We start from the raw sequence: 11,995 nt of genomic DNA on the forward strand, positions 1-11,995 counted from the left end.
CGGACGCTATCTAACTATCTCTTTTTACAGAGCCAGCAGAATCTGTCAGAGCCCACATTAACCTCTTCTAAAATTCATTTTCATTTATTTCAGTCTCTCCCTTAAGTGCTGCTTAATAATCCTGGGATGATTTTTATATACTTACTACCTTTTAAATACATAATTTTAAATGGACAATAAATCTTAGTAGTGGAATTTTATAAAATGTTGCTGAAGGGTACTTTCATTTAATACTGGCTTCAGAAAAAAAAAAAAAAGTTACTTTTGTCTTCTAGGCCCCTTTTAGTAGGAAGATGAAATGACAAGGAGAGTCAGTTTTTCTCTCAACCCGGGGAGGAGAGCACCTACCTCCTCTGGCTTCCAGGAGACATCGGATTGCTGCTTCCGCCTCCTGAGCATTGGTGGTTTTGATCTGCTTGACGTTATAAGGTTTACTTATCCCAGTCCTAGCTTTGGGCTTGAGGACAGAATCGGGAAGAGAAGCGTATTAACACGGGTAGGAAACCAGACCGGCGCATTCACTGTCTACTGATCTGTAGGTGAGCATGAGACTTACAAGCTCCATCAGAGAGTGATCAAAACACAAACTCCAGCCTGAACCCCATCCCCCAAGCCTCTCCTTCCCCCAGGAGCACTCTCCCACCGAGAAGAGGAATGCAACAATATTTAGAGCAGATGACCTTTGTCTCCCAAACCGGGTGGTTACAGGATTTCGCAATGTGGATAAACTATCCTCTGTCTTTATTTCAGTAACCAGATAAAAGCCAGAAAGCATCATCAGAGGCCACTCTTTCCACAGCCCAGCTGAGGCATTCAAACACCTTGCACACGTATTTTCTCAAAGTGCGTTTTCTAGCTCTTAACTCAAACCTCTGGGTCGCCTCTGATGGTCAGCCTCCATCACCATGAACCGCCGACACCCAGTTAACTGCCTACTCCGGCCCTGAACGCCGGAGCCTCGGGCCTGGCCCAGCTCTCTGAACTCTCCCGGGACATATTAGCTTCCACCCAGCACCCAGCCCCACCGCCCTCCTCCTTGCCTCTACTCCATTCACTGTCACCCGCAGTCTTTACCAGCTCGCTGTCATCCTCTGGAACTCTCCACCTCCAAAATCCTACAGCTCTGTCTTACTAGTGTTCCCCTACTGCGTTATTTAGCCCTGTTAGAACTCTTTTTGGCCTCTTTGCTTAACTAACTCTGTGCCAGAACAATCAGCATTTCGTCAAGACAACTGATCTGAACTTCTCCTGTTTGCCCGTCTACCAACCACCGTAGAGTACACACCAAGGTCAAAGCCGAGCGTCGGGAGAAGGAGAAGCAGGTGAGCCTGGAAACCAACAGTCCCGCCACGCAGGCACATGGGATTTTTCATCAAACATGATTTTCTCTCTAACGTCCTAAAGGACCACTTAAAAGCCCTATAAAGGACCTGCTACTAAGTGACGGGGTTTGGGGATGAGCTGGCAGGTGGGCAGACAGTTAGAGAGATAAAATCTATGTATTCACAGAAAAGAGGTGATCTTGCATGATCTTAGGAACTGAGGATGCACGACAAGGTAAACCCCTGGGTCTGAAATACTGGCCCGTTTCTCTTTGAGCTGAATACAGAACTCACTGCTTGCTGTGGTGCTCCCGGGAGAAGTTTTGCTGTCTGCAAAATCGAATACTGCCCGTGGGTGCCAGAGGAGATGGACACATCCGAAGCCGACTTTTTCACCATTAAACCAGCTGCGAAAACCAACAAGGACAGAGTGTGGGTCTCAGTGAAGTCACCGGCTGCTTCAAGGCACATTCCCAGGCAGCTGAGAGCAAGGCCAACGGCAGACGCATGCGGGTGAGAGCGCGTACGCGGCCCTGGGGCATCCACAGAGCCAAGCTTAAGTCCTCTTTCGACTGTCCATCAGCTTCTGCTGCGAATGCAGATTCTCTGGAGAAGCTTTATTTGAATGCAAATTTTAATCTAACATTCTAGGGGGGATTTAAATCAGATATAAAACTCAACTCATTTTTAAGGGGTTTAAAATGCACTACTGTTACTAGGACCAAATTTTAGAAACGGTTAGTGGGCAAAAATCTAAAAAATTCCAAAGCAGGGGAATAAACCCTATTAAATCATACTTGCAGCCATTAACGAATTGTGTTTTAGAACAAGATTTAACGACTCATTAAATGAAAGACAAATGACCAAACAAAATGGCTATCAATTTTGTTTAAAAAAAAAAAAGTAAAGAAAAAATTGTGTGTATGTTTAAAAAGTCACGTGCTTCTCGCTTGCCATAGATTTCTACTGTGAAGTAAGCCAAGGTGAACCTAATTCTGAAAGTAAAGCCTCAGAAAAATCTAGATATCTGATTACCACATTTTGGGGGGAGGAGTGTTGGAGAAGTCAACAGTAGAGGTCAAAGAGAAACTGATCAAAAGCACGTCACAACTTTATTTTCAGGTAATTAAGGAAAGTTTGATGGGCAAAGCACTGTCTTTTTGAGGAGTCAGGAGGAAAAGCACTACCCTGTGAGGCCTGAGCTGGGAAGAACTTGTCCTCAAGTTGAAGAATGCCAGGAGCCTGCAGGCATGGGCGCACAGCTGGGATGGCGCCTGGTTAGAGGCTGGCATGCCATCACCCTGGGCTTACTTGAGTCCTAACAAGCAAGGAGAGGGCGGGCAGCAGTCAAGGAGAGAAGATTCTGAAAGATATTGCAGGGGGTCGGGGAGGAAGGAGCTAAAAAAGTCGCTGGCTCACCCGCGGCCCCAATATTCCATCCTATAAGGTTTCAAACTAAAATCCGCTTAAAGCTACACAGCTACAGGACGACGAAGAACAGCTTTATGAAGGAATCGTTCAACCTGCCACGAGACGCACAGCTGTCTCTGCTCTCAAGCGTGTCGTGGCTCTAAGACAAAAAGGAGCCCAAGGAAGGGGAAAAGCATTGTGGGGACTCAAAGCCTAGAGAGAAGTGGATTTCGAGCCATCTGTTCGGTAGCAGGAAAGGCACAGTGATTCCCAGCAGGCATCGTGGTAAGCCAAGAGCAAGCAAAGTCTTACTTGGAGGGGGCGGTCTCTGCGGTGGGTGAGGTGGCCGAGGCCTACTGGGCACCGACAGAGACCTGCTTGGAGAGCGGTGGTGCGAATCCCCAACTGCTTCCAGCTCCTGCTTTAACTCCGCCAGGTCAGCATCATCTGGAGGGCATGGCGGAAGGTGAGTGAGGCGAGTCAGGGGCCGCCCTCAGGCCTGCACAGAGCCGACTGCGGCAGGAGGAGCTCCCGCAGGACAGCGGAGGCGTGTCCCTTTCTGCGGGCACGGGAGGGAGGGGGGCATCCAATGCCTGCTTGGAATACGCAGCGAACCGTGGACAAGGTTTGCTGTCCAGACATGAGAGACACTGACATCGTGTTTAAAAGCGTCGGTGTGTCTCCTTGGAAATAATCCACGAGATTTCCACATAGAGGAGAGGAGACAGTTGGAAACCAGAGTGCCTCATTGGTAATTCCTCACTCCAAAACATGACAACTGTTTGGGAAGCTCACTCGCTGCCAGCAGGGCAGCCTGGCGTCCAGCCACAAGCTCCTCGTATGAGGTGTCCCTGCTTCCTCCTCAAGTCCCACAGATGGCAGCCATCGCCGGCTACTTCACCAGTGTTCGCCATCCTGCCTCGTCCTGCGGAAACCTTCGAAGGCTAAGAGCGGTAGGAAGAGGCGACTGCTTCTGTTTTATTACAGAAATATTGCATTGAAATTCAGGACAATTTTAGGTCTCCTCTCCCACACTACAACACAGCCCGATTCATTTCATTTTGGCTCAGACGCTCATCCTTCAAATCCAAGCGCTCAACCCCATGTATCTTCGAGGTTGAGCTGGGGAGAAGCAGGACTTCTCCTAATGGGAATGCCTGAGCACCCCACAGGGTGTTTATATCTCCTCGATGCCCACCGGGTGGCCAGGCTGCCCGCACAGCCCCAGGTGGTTCCATTCTTCTTTCAAAGAGGCACTGCTCTCACATCTGCCCTCCCCTCCAGGGGCTGCCTGAAGGACGGCCACCCCAGGGAAGAGGGCCGCCTCTTGTCTAAAGAACACATCCCTTCGGCTGCGACCACGCCAGGGCAGGAGCACTTCGGGTGAGCAGCGTGCAGAACCACGTTGACTGCTGGTGAAGGCTGCTGGTCCTGTATGGGGCAGCAGCCCCCAAACCTGGCTGTGCATCCCAATCGTCTGGGGAGATTCACAACATGCCAGGTTTCCCAGATCCCAGCCCACCCCTGGCTAAAGCACATCTCTATGATGGGGCTCGGCAGCCTGTAAGTTTGACAGCTCCTGATGGTTCCATGCAGCTGGGCTATGGACCAGCTTTGGGACACTAGACAAAGGGGCTTGGGGGACTTTGCACCCCTCCCAGCAAAGCACCTTCCCTGGGAAGCATCTTAATTCACTTTCACTCCTGTCCTCTGTTTTCAGGCTCAGCTCAAAGGGTCCTGGCACACGGCTAAGCTCCTACACCTGCTGGGTACAGCTTTCTTCCAGGGGGGGACACACAGCTGGACCAACAGCTGGAAGGCATTCGTGGCTGTGGACGGAGCTGTGCCGCAGGAGTCTGATGCTGAGATATGAACTAGCCTGCTTTCCAGCCCACGTGACGCTTCCGTTCCGTAAGTTCTAAAACTTACTCAAAAAAGAGTGATTATACCATTTAATCTAGGGACCTGCAGTTCAATCCACTGACTTTCAGCCCTGCTTAAGTCTAAAATGATACAATGATGCTAATGTATAATATTACTCTATCATAATATAAGGATGTAACAATGCACCAAGGCAGGACAGAGATATTGAACATGTCTCTTAAGAGATTGAATCAGAAAAGTTTTAGAGAAGGAAAAAAAACCCCACAATTGTAAAACCGGTTCAGAGCTGTGGTCATCCCAATCACAGAGCAAACAGGAATCATTATGAATCTGGTGTGTCATACGGGTACCAGGTGTAGAAAAATACAAATCACTAGAGAAATCAGTGTGATGGCAGCTGGATTCATAGTAAACTTATTTTAGCCTTTTCATGGGACGTGCACACTTGATTGACGGCACGATGCAGCCGCTGCCGAGAAAGAGAGGGAGCTCAACGCCAAGGCTACTTAGAAAAGGAAGGTCCAAGCTACCTTTGTAGGTCGGATGCTGCTTCTTTTTGACGAGTGCAGGTGACTTGCTGGGAGGTGCCGCTGCTGTGGAGCTGGGGGTATCGGAAATGTCGTCTCCCCCCAGTTCACCGTCTGAGACCACAGGCTGCCCCAGCTCCTCCACCAAATAGTCTTCATCATCTTCGAGAATATCCCCTGGAGAAGGAAATGAGTCACAGCCAACAATCAGGGTGAAACGGCATAGCCTTTCATGGGTGTGTCTGAGTCAACATCAAGGCCCGTGGCTCATGTCAGGACACCTGCGACATAGCTGCCAGCAGCCCACGGGCACCCACGTGTCAGCAGGGACGGGACCCCAATTCCATTCATGCCTGAGACATGGGACGGAGCTGCAGCCCTGACATCCTCAAAACCACTTATCCAATGTAATTTTAGACGTCTCTAGGTCCCATTTACCATTTCATGCATCCTCCCTGCACATTTCAAGTTCCCTGTCTAACCTCCACGAGGCAGGGTTCCAGAAGGAATCTTGAAAATCTCACGCCTGCTCCTGGGAGAACTTCCTGCCCGCCCGCCTTGCCGTCCCGACTGAGAAGTCCTCACAGGGGTACGTACCTTCTGAGTCATAGTCCAAACTTGTGAAGTCGAAGTTCTCCTCCAGCAGACAGGAGTTGGCAGTGGGAGACATGGAGACCAGGCTGTCCCGCTTTCGGACGATCTCCTCCTGCAAACCTTTCAGCCAGTCCTTGGTCTTCGGTCTGATCTGCACGGCTCTGCCTTTCACCTGTGAGGACAGAGCGGCCGTCCGAGAAGGAGCGCAGACGTCAGAACAACTCCCTTTGATCCCACAGTGCATCTCGTGCAAGTTCACGCAGGGGGGGCCAGGCCAGTCTTCGTGTTTCCCCAAGAAAAAGGGAGGGTCTAGAGCTCAGGCAGGCTCAGCACAGCTCACAATTATTTGGTCTAAATAAAGCTGAATTATCATCTCTGGCTTTTCATTCCATGTGAATTTAAAACCAGAATATTATCAACATAGAAGCTACCTATAAGCTGCATATTCCAAAATATATACTCTAAAGAGAATGATGGCAACACCCTCCCACGTGGAGGTGGGAGCAAAGACAGACTCAGTAACTCAGTGGGAACTAAGTTTTAACTTGCTCTTTCTCTCAAATTCTGCAAGTGGCCAGGGCTGGACATTAGATACCTCAACGAAGATACCAGAATTAGATATGAGAATGAGGAGTCCTAGCTGCTGCCCGAATGTGGCACCTACACCCAAAGACACAGGTGAGGAGAGGGGACGACACGACCACATGACAGCACACGCAAACCACAGGGATTAAGCAGCTCTCGCTCCACGAGTGACCAAGCATGACCCACCTTCATACCATCCACATCCAGGACGCTGAGAGCCGAGTGACCGTCTGCAAAAGTCACCAGCATCTGCCCTTGGTTGATCCTGGAATAGAGGAGATGCGCCAAGTCAACCCCCAGTGCGACTCGGCAGCTCTCAATTCTCGAGGATATGCACACCCAGGGCCACGCCAGCCAGGCCAGGAGCTACCTGACAAGGACGATTGTCCCATAATTCCCCAAGGTCTCCATGAGCTCGATGCGCACGTCCTCAGGAAACTCGTTTTTCTCTTCTAAGGTTGGCGACTGAAGGTTGACTACGACGGTGGCGTCCAGGGGACCCTGGAAAGAGGACACTTCCTGGAACACCCTCTCCCGAGCACCCACATCGACTTCTTGTACTTCCACCTCCACGATCGCCAGCACGGGTCTGCATTAGACACGAAGGGAAGATGGGAAAAGTTAACCCGGGACAAGAGCCACAGGGCCCTCAGCCCCAGTCCCCAGAGCTCCGCTGTAAACTCTCCACATCGATTGCCTGTCAGTGTGGCCCCCAGCACGGGCCCCTGCAGCCTGGCTGGTCTGTCCTAGCGTTTCAGTGTTTATTGTTGCCCAATCTTTGTGCTATCTTGGCATTTTTATCTAAGGATGATTTGAGAGAAAACAGTACCAACCATTAGCAAAGATTTTTTAAATGGTAATCGCCAGCATTGCCAAGGATTGCCAAGGATGTAGAGAAGTGGGAATTTCCCCCTTTGCTAGGGGGTCAAGCTTTTCGGAGGGCAATTTGGCAATTTGTGTTAAAAACGTTCACCTCGTTTGACCTACTAATCTCAATTCTAGGACTCTGTTCTAAGAAAATGGCCAGAGATTCAGACAAACATTTAAACACACGGTTGATCATTGCAGCACTGTTGATGGGAGGGAAAAAAGGAGAAACAATCTAACTGTTCCATAATAGGGACAGAGGTTAGGGTGCAGCCGCATGGTAACACACTATGAAATCATTAAGAATAACATTGTAGAAATCTATTTGACATACACCGGAAAACAAATCAGCAGGGAATAATGCAATCATTACTGTAATTCTGATATAGGAATGGTTTTACTCTTTACAAAATTTAGAAAATCCTTTATTATGAAGTTTATGTAAGCTTATTAAAGACCTTTACAATACAATGTTAAGTGGAAGCAAACATAAGACAAAATAGTACATAATATGGTGACAACCTTTAAAACTAGGGAACGCTACAAAAATTAAGACGTGGGTGATACTATCAGTATTATTCCTCCAACAAATTTATATTATTATTGTTAGATTTTTTTGCATTTTCTAGAGAAGCAAGAAAAAAGAAGATTGAGAAAAATATGACACAAGGATATACACTAAGTGAGTGTTTTAAAAAATGTGTGGCATGGTGCCGGCCCTGTGGCAAGTGGTTAAGTTTGCACGCTCTGCTTTGGCGGCCCAGGGTCTCACCAGTTTGGATCCTGGGCACGGACCTAGCACCGCTCATCAGGCCATGCTGAGGCGGCGTCCCACACAGCACAACCAGAAGGACCTACAACTAGAATATACAACTATGTACTTGGGGGCTTTGGGGAGAAGAAAATAATTAATTAATTAAAAAATAAATAAATAAGAAATAAAAACTTGTGGCAGAAAAACTCTTCAGAGAAGCCCCATGTGAAGAAGAGAAGAAGGAACATCTCTCGTGAAAGGAAAAGCAGGCAGCTTTATCCACTCAGCAATAAAAAGGAACAAGCTATTGATACATGTAACCACTGGATGAATCGCCAGAGGATTATGCTGGCTGAAAAAAGCCAGTCTTCCAATTCCGATTCCATTTGTGTAACATTCTTGAAACGACAAAATTATGGAAGAGAGGAAAGATCAGTGGTTGACAGGAGTTAGGGAGCAAGGGAAATGAACATGGCTAGAAAAAGGCAACACGAGGCATCCTTGTGATGGAAATGTTCTATATCTCGACCATATATCAATGTCAATATCCTGGTTGTGCCATTATGTATCTATATTAGTACAGATTTACAGGATCTCACCATTGGGGGCAACTGGGTAAAGGGTCCATGGGATCTCTATTATTCCTTACAACGGCATGTAAATCTACAATTATCTCAAAATAAAAACTTTAATTTAAAAAATATTAATGGAGTAAGTTGAAGAGCAAATGTGATGACAGCTCACATCATATAATCCTAATTTTCTTAGACACATTTATACATCTATAAGTACGTGTGCACATGTTCACAAACCACACACAGGTTAACATTTTGGTGTAACATCTTCTAACATACATGGAAAATGCAGCGGAAAGACACGTAACACATCATTACTAGATTTCGTCTCAGAGGGTGAGACTATGGATGACTTATTTGTTTATTTTTCCCTAATTTTCCCCAAGATGTTCTGCTTTTATAATGAGAAAAATCAATAAATATCTAAGTGTCAAACCAGATCTGCACCTGCCAGGCTTCGCAGTTGAGTAACCTCTACTCCATCCTTCCAGTTGCTCAGGTCCAAATCCCTGCAGCCATCCTCAGCTCCTCTCTCTCTCTCTCTCTCTCCCCACATCCAATCCATCAGCCAATTCTGTTGGCTCCGCTTTCAAAATCCATCCAGAACCCAACCACTTCTCGCCACAGTGACCCACGACCACGGTGGTCTAAAGCCGGCGCCATTTCTTCCCTCGCTTCCTGCACTAGCCTCCACCTGGCCCCATCGGAGTCCCTTCGGGTGAGTCTGTTAACACCTCGTCAGAGAACACCGCTCCTCAGCTCAGAGTAAAATCCACCGTCCCAGTTATGGCCCACAGGGGTCCATCCAGTCTGCGTTCCATGCGCATCTCACCTCATCTCCTTGTGACCTTCCCTCACTCTTTTCACTTCAGCCTCTCTATTCTCCAGACTCCTGGATCTTCACTGCCATGCTCCCCACCCTGAACACTCTCTACCTGATATCCACATGGCTCACACTCTCATTTTCTTCAGGTCTCGGCTCCAAGGCCATCTTATCAGAGAGGCCTTCCAGGATCACTGGGTATAAAATAGCACCAACCCCTTGTCTGACCTCTGCTACTACTTTGTTTCTTTCACAACACTTATATCTGGTTACTGTCCATCTGTGCTCACTAGAAAATTCCATGAGAGCATGATCTCGTCTGTTTTGCTCACTGCTTATCATCAGTGCCAGGAACAAGGCCTCGTCTATATGGCCCCTTAATAAATATTGGTTAAATGAATGCTTCTAAACATACTCACTGAACCAGCAAACCCAAAAGTCACCTGAAGATTTCCACAGCTCATTTCTAGGTATGTATTTGCAACAACAGGTTTCTAAAGAATTTAGAAGTATCTAAAGATATAGACCTACTGGCTGACCAGCCATTCACCACCAACCCTCTTTCTTCATTTCTTTCCTGGTCAAAGTTGAGACTGACATGCTAGCTTTGGTAGCAGCTGTGGAAGATCAAACTCTTCCTACCTACACCCTCCCTCGCCATTTCCATCTCCTCAAAGATGTTCTACCAGGTAAGCTCCCCGTTCGCTGGTCCTAGCGCACTCTGAGTGGACAGACCTCGGCTGCTTGTGTTCCATCCTTAACGCATGACACACAAGGCCAAGCCACCAGCTCAGAGCATGTGAAAACCCGGACTCCAACACTTCAAAACCCTATGGTATTTGTAATAAGAAAATATTAGGAAAAATATTCATCAGTAGGTGAATGGGTAAATTCCATGTATATATTTAGTGGAATACTGGAATGCCATAATACCAACCTGATTGTATCTCAAAAATATTAAGGAACGAAAAAGCAAGTTGTACAATGACATCCTTTATGAGAATTTAAATGACATAGAATACTATAGGCCGTGTCTTTGAAATTTTCACAAACGATGTCATTTCTGATACAGAGCAATGACAAAATGCTAGCACTGGTTAATTCTTGGTGGTGGGTACCCAGCTATTTGTCATCTTATCCCTCGTTCTTTGCTGTATTTTACACACGCATTCAGACGGGGCCAGCATGCCCGTCCTCCGCGTGGAGCACCAGATGCTGCCTTCCCCAGCAGAGGAGAAGGTGCCCACGGCAGCGAGGACATACCTGTGATCAGATGCTTGTAGCTCCGCTCGGCCGTAATACTTGAGGGCGCCAGGAGACCAGGTGTGTCTGACTTTGGTGTCCGCGTCTAGATCGTTGTCTAGGAGGTTGAGTTCTCCAGCTACTCACCGGGATTCCAATCAAGAGACCCACAGACAACACAGGATGTTATCAACACACACGAATGCCGGTTACAAAGCTTCTACAACAGGGATCTATGTCACAGACCAGCACGTCTCAGACTCATTCACTCTAACCCTCTGGGCTTGAAATCATGCGAAAGCGGCTTTGGGTCTTGGGGTAAAAACTCCTGCCATGTAAATTATCCAAAACAGTAAGACCAGTGCTACCTACATCCTCCCCCGACAGGCAAACTGGGAGGGGACACAGAAATCGCTGCTGGGGGTTCCGCCCCAGGGGCACAGGAACACAGGAGATCTGCAGCACTTGGTCCAGCAGGAGATGCGGAGGCTAAGAACACGAAGACATCCCTGCCTCCCACTGCCCGGGGGCCACGCGGATGTCCACAAACTGAGCTGAAGGAAAACGTTTCTTTTCCATCTGCAGATGAGATGTCCTGGCTTTGAAATCTCAGCACACATCTCACCAGCAAAGTTTAGTTGTTCATGTACGAGTTTATAGGTGTTAGAATTTTAAATAAACTGCACTTCCTAGCTGGGCATCAATAATTGTTCAGAACATATTTGACAACTAATTGATTAAAAAAACCCTCTTATCTTTCCTGGGTCCTGCTCATGTTCGATATGAGCTTTAAGCAGCTAAGAGTTTGGTTGAACAAAACGGGCTGGATAAAGTGCACGAGTGTTGTGGGCGGAGGTGCTGGAGAGAAAGAGCGAGGCTTCGCTCCTCATTTCCCACCCAGAACAAAAGGCGGACGGGGTGGGGAGGGAGGGCAGCCGTGATACAGGAATGGGGACAGCCAGGAGCAGGACCAATTCCAGATCAGTCTCCAGAAAGAAGCCAGAAGGGAATTCCTCCAAAGCACAACCTGCAAAGCTCAGGGGCTAACATCTGGGATGACTTCTGCATAGTTCTGGGATATCAAGAAAATGTTATTTATGTAGCCAAGAGCGCTAGGCTGAATAAATGCAATCGTTTCTCTATGGTACTGATCATTCGCCCTCCAGCAGCTCCGAAAATACACACGCCTCACGCACCTGTTCGGTCAAAAGGATGCCTCCTCCTCCACCACAGGACCCTGTCTGTCCAGGCGGGGGTGCGGCATTTGTCACTTGTGTCGTAGGCGGCAGAGCCGACATCATACTTGTAGGTGGGTCCAAAATTAATGGCGCCTTCGTGAAAGTCTTTAAAAATCTATTGGGAGGAAAAGAAGTCAGAAGACCACCTCAGTTCTCCTTGATTCTGTGTTATAT

General features: G+C 47.9%; 1 protein-coding gene across 11 annotated transcripts in view; it reads right to left on the bottom strand.

The window, feature by feature from the left end:
* The window catches only part of SYNJ2 (synaptojanin 2), a 117,611-nt gene that overhangs the window by 24,927 nt on the left and 80,689 nt on the right, over nt 1-11,995 (bottom strand). For 6 of the 11 annotated variants that reach the window (XR_011434375.1, XM_023633039.2, XM_070256304.1 and 3 more), the window contains exons 17-24: nt 11,780-11,936; nt 10,605-10,722; nt 6,693-6,911; nt 6,509-6,587; nt 5,741-5,909; nt 5,147-5,320; nt 1,617-1,729; nt 349-457 (exon numbers count right to left, since the gene is read on the bottom strand). Coding sequence is in view for 10 of the 11 variants with exons in the window: in XM_023633039.2 (XP_023488807.2) it covers nt 349-457; nt 1,617-1,729; nt 5,147-5,320; nt 5,741-5,909; nt 6,509-6,587; nt 6,693-6,911; nt 10,605-10,722; nt 11,780-11,936 (1,138 nt within the window). In the remaining variant the exon portion in view is untranslated. Of the gene's footprint in view, nt 1-348; nt 458-1,616; nt 1,730-3,044; nt 3,180-5,146; nt 5,321-5,740; nt 5,910-6,508; nt 6,588-6,692; nt 6,912-10,604; nt 10,723-11,779; nt 11,937-11,995 lie in introns of all 11 variants that reach the window. The other 5 variants (XM_070256302.1, XM_023633037.2, XM_070256299.1 and 2 more) reach the window with 1 other exon arrangement.

The sequence above is a fragment of the Equus caballus genome, chromosome 31 (assembly GCF_041296265.1).
Source record: "Equus caballus isolate H_3958 breed thoroughbred chromosome 31, TB-T2T, whole genome shotgun sequence".
Lineage (NCBI taxonomy): Eukaryota > Metazoa > Chordata > Mammalia > Perissodactyla > Equidae > Equus > Equus caballus.